Source organism: Limulus polyphemus, unplaced genomic scaffold, assembly GCF_000517525.1.
Source record: "Limulus polyphemus unplaced genomic scaffold, Limulus_polyphemus-2.1.2 Scaffold543, whole genome shotgun sequence".
In the NCBI taxonomy this organism is placed as follows: Eukaryota; Metazoa; Arthropoda; class Merostomata; order Xiphosura; family Limulidae; genus Limulus; species Limulus polyphemus.
In genome coordinates this window covers 389,551-397,044 of record NW_013666153.1, presented here as the reverse complement: position 1 = coordinate 397,044, position 7,494 = coordinate 389,551, and the positions used below count along the sequence as shown (strand labels likewise).

The 7,494-nt window shown below is 29.5% G+C and overlaps 1 protein-coding gene across 2 annotated transcripts in view; it reads left to right on the top strand.

Moving 5' to 3' along the window:
- LOC106458997 (histone-lysine N-methyltransferase SETDB1-like) overlaps positions 1-7,494 on the top strand; it is a 176,024-nt gene that overhangs the window by 103,512 nt on the left and 65,018 nt on the right. For both annotated transcript variants that reach the window (XM_013918562.2, XM_022385368.1), the window contains one exon: positions 4,791-4,883. In XM_013918562.2, coding sequence (XP_013774016.2) covers positions 4,791-4,883 — 93 coding nt within the window. The remainder of the gene's footprint in view (positions 1-4,790; positions 4,884-7,494) is intronic.

Sequence of the window (7,494 nt, the reverse complement as noted above, 5' to 3'; positions counted from 1 at the left end):
AAATATTGATTTTTTGTGTGTGTAACGTGGTATGTTGAGTGCAGCATAGTCTTTAGTTTCTTACGATTAAGGAACTCAAATTACCTATATTGACAAGCTAGAATCTGAAATAAGAACCTCCTATCTTTTTTATTTGCTGAGATATTGGTACATGAACTGACTCGGACACAGTTGCCATGCCCACCTCTCTCCATTTTTGAAAATTTGCTTATGTACATTTATTTTTGTCTATGATGTGTGAATAATCAACTGAAAGCTCAGAATGTCCCCCTAGTGGCTTTCTCAGCCTTTTTGAAATATACAAATACAGAACACTTTCTTTTTTATACAAGATTCCAAGTGGTAAGGTAAAATTTTAGTGAGCTCAAAATTTCATATTTTTTAGACACCAATACAAATTAGTTACTAAGCTTGATAAATTCTATGGTACTGATATAGCAATTTATGATTTTTTGGTTTTTTCAAAATGTATATATAAAACCTTAAAAAAATTATTTCATTTCAAATCCTCCATGGAGGATAAGGATTAGCAACCTACAACAAGCAGTAATGAGTACAAAGCTCAGAACTAGAAGAGATAATTGTTTGTTATACTTCTTTATTGACTATTCTATGTTTTAAGAAAAATAAGTTTAAGAACTTATTTGTAAATAGTAATATACACTCACATATAATGTATTATAACTGAAATGTGACTGTATTTTACAAACTACTAGTCCACTAAAACACAGCGAAGACAGGTCACTTTGTAAAGGCCAGTTTCATACTCTTGTATACAGTAACATACGTGCACATGCAGCACATCATTTTAACTTCTGTAATGTTAGCCAGTCACAGCTGTAATAGGTCATTATAATAAATACATATAAATGTATAATGTTATGAGATTTAAGCTATTTAGACTAAACATTTGTGTTTTTTGTGTTATAATTTGTAGTCACTTTAGAATAAAAAAGCATAATTTATATTTATTTCCTAATTTTTTATGGTGATTATGAGGTCAGTCAAATTGACCGAACTCGTACAGAGATTTGATAGTGAAAATAGCAGATAAAATATAGTTTTTTCTTAAAAAACGTTATTCTAATTATCTGGAGGTTATAAAATTTTGCACGTGAAATTTGAAAAGTTTCTGTTGCATAAAAGTATTTTTAATTGTAAAATTAAAATTACTCTACATGTTGGATAGTCAACATTCCAAAAGAAAAAAGTGGTTAGAAAAACATTACTTAAAAAATGTTAAACATAATAAAACAAATCTGATATCTTGCATAAAAAAGCTTTGTAATGTTTATTGATAATCTGCATAATTTCATGAAGATGCACTTACTGATTTAAAAGTTATAACATGAAAACTATAACAAGCACAAAATGGTTACAAGATCTGTCCCTGAGACCAAGCTCATGCTGAAAGAGTTAAATAGCAAAACTTTTGGGCATGATCAAAAAAGGATAGAAGGTTTTTCATGAAGGTGTGAGAATTGTGCATTTCGGATCTTCAATTATTAATTCAGTGACTAGTTTATAGGCTACTTCCCTTGCAATTTGGGTATATAAGTTTTGTACTTCAAAACTTGCAATTTTTTGGATGTAATTGTTTTAAAGCTTCAAGAAAATTGTAAACCTTATTGGTGTTTTATGAGTTGTGTGATGAAATAATCCAAGTTAGGTGTTTTCCAAAATGTTCTTATACCTTTTTTTTAACCAAAAACACCATTAGTTAATTATGTTTTTTTTAAAGATATGTAAAGAAATATTTATCTTCACATATATCTATGTGTTGTTTGTAATTTGAACTCATGTAATTGATGGGTAATTTGAAGATAATTTACTACTATGGGTGAAATGTTGATTTCTAGATACCTAAAAAAACAAAAATCTGCTGTTAGTATCACTACAACTGGTTTTTAGTTAATCCTATAGAAGAACACAGACATTACTTGAAAACACATGAACAGGTACAGTGATAAACAATGTTTTATAAAAGTATTGTTGAATAGAAGATTATTGGAAACACATAATAGAAATTCAATATTTGGGTTTAAAGATATTGCATAATTTAACATACTTCACTGACAATTCTGAAATAAGCTGATCAGAAATTAATGTAGGCTAAATGAAGATGCATTTTTTGGTTTTGTTACGATTATTTATCTTCGTTTATTTGTAGAACTTTCATGGAAGCTAAAGCAGAGAAAATAACACAAAATATAATGTTTTGCCAAAAAAGAACGTTTGATATTCATTCATGAGGTCTGTGAGGTTATGCAAATGAAATTTGAAACTTTAAGATGAAAAAATATTATTAATCTAACATTAAAATCACCTTCCATTCAGACTAGTCAATCCTATGATTCCATATATGTATGGATGGATCTTTAGTTAAAATACTTAATTTAAAAATTGATTTTTTTGTGTTAAAATCTTGCTACATATTTGTTTACAGAACACCCATGGTGAAAATGTATACAGAGTACGAGTTTGAACTTTTCAAATAGATGAGACATTGCCCACTTTTGTTGTTAAAATGTTAGGAATGTCTTTGCATACAGGATCAGTCATTCTGATTGACCTTGTAACCACCAGGTAACAATGGAAGTATCCATACTATAACTTTTAAGATGGTATGTGTATCTCCATGAGCTTGTTGAAATTTGCATAAAAATCTACCTTCGACCTAACATTATACCATTCATAAAAAGGACCTTTTAAATAATTGGCAACCCTTTATAACATAGTTTCATCTGGTAGACAGTTGCTTGTTTTATAAATCTTACATTCATAAAGCCATCGGTTTAGAGAAATGTCAACTGAATCAGGCAGAGTGTGGTTCATAAATATTTTTTGATCTCATGCAGCAACATTCTTGAATTTCAGTAGTTTGTAATACTGAATCAGTTACATTGTTAGATAAAACATAACAGTAGAGGAGAACACAAAGATTCCCAAGTAATAGAATGTACCTTTTACTGACCTGTAATGGTCATGAGTAAAACATGTATCTCTTAGTTTCAGTTGTTGTCATGATATTAATGTTTGTTCATAATGAAACAAGTCATTCTTTATAACTGATTATTTTGCCTATCTTCCCCCAATCAATATAGCATTTATCTAGAGTTGTATGATCATTTCTAGAAAATCTATTAACAAAAGTACATTTCTTGGAATTGAAAATATATGTAACAGCCCATGTACTTTAGTTCTAAATGTATACAAAAAATATCCATCGAAAGTATTACCAAAACTATTTGAGTCCACATTTTCTGAAAAAGGATGAAAGTTCAAGCTACAACACAATATTCCATATTATGCCTACTCAAATTACTGTAAATTTCCAGTCGTAATACAGAAGCTCTTCATCTACACCTCTTAGTTCATAGCCAGGTTGATCCATGTTCACACCAATTTGTTATTCCCACTAAAGATTCAACTGGACAACTATCATTTCCAGCAGTGTAATTGAGTTCATCCACCCAAATGGAATCAGAACCACCTGGCAAAACCCCAGAAATTGGGCTCCATTTTGAGTGCCAGTTTTTAACTACTCAGTTGTTATGTATTCCACGAAACATGTGGGAGGTTACAACGTGGGATAACTGTAATGAAATAAAATGCATAAACTATAATGTGTAAAAACTGGTCATCTTTTACATACCAAAATACATATAATGATGCTGACACTTCTATAACAGCTCTTATGTACAGGTGTTTCCTAGCTGAAAATTTAATTAAACTGTATTGAACACAGTTTAGAATGACAAAAAGCAAAAACTAATTTAAAATAGATACACAATTAACAACATTTTAAATTCAGGCCAATCTATGGCTTCAAAAATGTTGACTCTACCTGTATCGATGTTTTCCACATCATCATCAGGGGTGAACTTTCAAGACATAATGTTGTTTGTTATTTATTATTATTCTTACTAAGGCTTCAGTGCTTTAAAATAATTCCTTTAGCTAGTTAATCTGAACTTGATGATAACATCTATCAATCTTCAGACAAAATAATACAAAGTCTCTACTGAGAACAAACAGTGTAACATCATACATCATTTGACAGATTGAAACTCTGTCTTTCTGTTGGTTATAAGTGATGTGATAGAAAACATCAGAGAGAATTATTGACAATTTGTGAATGAGTGGATATGATAGGTTGTAGTAGCAAGTGGGTCAGATTTTCTAGTTAATGTATTTCTAAACAAGGAAGACTGACTGCTATAAAAATTAAATTATGCTTTAGTAATATGTAAACTGTAATGAGTAATTTACATTAAAATCGGGACAAGTGAGAGGGGTGATGGGGGGGGGGGATAAAGGAAGGGCAAATCTGAGCGAACAAGTGTTATTATGCTCGTATAAAAGTAGATTGAGAATTTATTTGAACATTTGTAAAATTAAAACATATAATATTGAAATTTAATTTTTGAACTACATTTTGATATCAAGTTTATTTGTATACATTGATGACAAAGTTGTTAAATTAAATTTTGAATGTAAATCTTTTAAAAGTCATGACGTGCACTTTTACCCCTTCGTTGCAAATAGAGTTAATATATATATATATATATATATGTGTGTGTGTATATTTATTGTTATTAGATCTTGAAGTTTGCTTTCCATGTTCATATGTTTCTATGCTTTAAAATGATTAGCATTATTTTCTGAAAATTAAAAATATTTGTTTTCTCTCATTTGTAAATAAAATTAAACCTTTGAACACTTCAAATTTACTCTTACTAGAAACTTTTTTTATTGCTGCCCTATTCTAATTTTCTATTCTTTTTTAGGGAGTCATCAACAAAAAGAACTGTATATTCCACTGATTCAGATTACGATGCTGAAATAAAAGAAGATTTTTTACCTCGGAATTGGGAAACTAGGTATAACTAAATTTGCAACATTGTTCAAGGTTATCTTAATATCATTTAGTTAGTTTTTATTACTGCATGTAGAACCAGTGTTCTGAGGAAAAACTTTTCAACTTTTAAGTTTTAAATTCAGTATAAATTTACTAAATACTGAAACTTGTCATTCTAAATATAATCTTTATGTAAGACCACGGCTACATACTACAATGGGCATTCAGGAGTGTTTTTATCACTTGACCAAGCTACTATATCATCTATTGGATGTAGATTATGCTCAACTGAAGGGGTGGTGTAGAGGTGTAAATAATACCAGATGTATGTAATCTAGGGTTGTGGATATTGAACTTGGACTTTGATGATCTGACTTGAAGGATAAGATTTTATTAAAGATTACAAGTATTTTGTAAACAAAGAATGAGATTGTTTTAATTAAGTATTTTGATTAAAGATTTGTTATTTTGGTACTGTAGTTATTTGCAATGAGACTGAATATTTTGAGCATTATCATCAAAGTATTTTGCAGTGAAATGTTTATGATTATAAATAGAAAAAATGAACATACCTTTTAATTTTTGTCAAATTATCTTGAAAATCTTCTTATTTTTTCTCTTGCTATAATGGATGTAGCATGTATGACAGTATCTATGTGTGTAACCAAAACTCATGTGCCATCTATTGAATGGTACCATGAACAAAAATTCGTAAAAGATTTCACACTTTGAGTATTCAAGATTCAGACAATTATAAAAACAACTGTTATGTGCAACAACCATTTCTTTATAATAAAATGCAATTTTAAATAAAAGTACTCTCATCACAATAAGAGCATGACATTCCCTAGGACTATACATGAGGTATTTGATTATATATTTATTTTTTCTATAAAGGATAGCACTTTTTAATATATAAAAACATTACAGTTTATATCAGTAAAATCTATGAAAAGTTTGAGCTGTGTAGATGGAATCATTTTGATGCAATGTGTTGTGTATGACTAAAGAGCACAATCAGAGAAAACCCTTTTTTAGAAAATGTTCACTTTTCTAAATTATTTCAATTAGGTATGAATATTATGATTAGACAAACAGCTGCTCATAGAGTGGCGTTTCTGCCAGTATTCTTAATTATAAGTTTTTACTTTTTTCAAAAAAGATTGCTTTTGATGTTTTATTTTCCCTTCCTGTCTTTTAGTATTGATACTTATTGTGACACATGTCAACAGCCATTCCTCAGGTGTCCTCAGCAGTGAGACTAGCTATTGTCAGAATGACGGGATATTTACCTACTACGCTAAGCCTGATAAACTGTGGCAGTTTGGCTGATATTTTAAAAATTTTCAAGCTTTTCTGATATGTATTTATAATGCATAACTAACATATAATTAACTAAAATATAAAACTAAAACCTAAATAACATTTAATTGTCTTTCTAATTAACATATTTATAGGTGAGAAATAACACTGAAGTGCTAGAGGCCTTACAAGCAGCAACAGTGTTAAGAGTGTTTGACAAGCTCTCTGTAGAATTCTTATCACCAATTTTAACCCTATATGCCCAGGCATCATTTACTGCGCATGTCACGAGACTTAGTGATTTACATTGAAAATTTTATTAAACTACTTTTTATTTGTTATACCAATTAGTATAGCATAATATCTTAGTTAATTATCCATATATTGATAGTATACAAGTTTTAATTTTATAAGGCAATATTTTTAAAAATCCTGAATTTCCCCTAGTGTGACACCTCTTGACATATTTTCTTTAGGCATCTCCTCTTCTCTATTTTATTCTCCACCTCTCCAATAAGAAATGTAAATTACTCACTATAAAATTGTCATTGCTCAAACAAACCATAACTTTTATAGCCTTTGGTTACAGAGCCATCAAATAGAAAATCAGACCACTCCTGCCACACCCACCTGTAACATCCTGTTAATAGGATCTGTTAATAGCTCTCTCTGTTACGTTTAATTCTATATTCTCTATAACCAATAGAAAATCAAGGTTTTCTTCAATCAAATGAGTATTATATTATGTTGTTTTCTGAATGAAGAATTGTGAGTTTCTCTGTTAGTACAAGCTTCGATCCCACAGGAAAGATAACGACGAGCTTGGATGCATCTGTAACGGCTCTTGTCGCATAGTTAGAATGTCAGAAAAAATTTTGAGAGTTAGGGGAATTGTCTACTAGATGTTATTAGTCTTATGTTCTTTGGTGCATTATTTAATTAAGTAAAAATTTAGTGCATTACTACCATTAATATAAAAAAGTAGAGTTAACTGTCATCGACAATCGAAAACAAGAAAAAGATTTGGTTAGTACTTTATTTCTTGTTTTTCATGTTTATTCTTTTTTTATTATTATAAAAGTAATTAAAATGTAAAAATAGAAATTTTTTAGGTTAGTTAAGGTTAAATTAGGTAAAATAAATAATATAATAAAAATGTTTCACTAGGTATGCACGCATGCGAGCAGCTCGTAGTAGCTCGTGGGTAATGTCATTTGATAGCATAATGGGAGCTGCACACTCTCCAAGTGATTTACAACTTATAATGGCACAAATAGCAGTTAGACATGGTTCAAAGGGCATTAAAACAATAAAATTTAATTATAAATAGA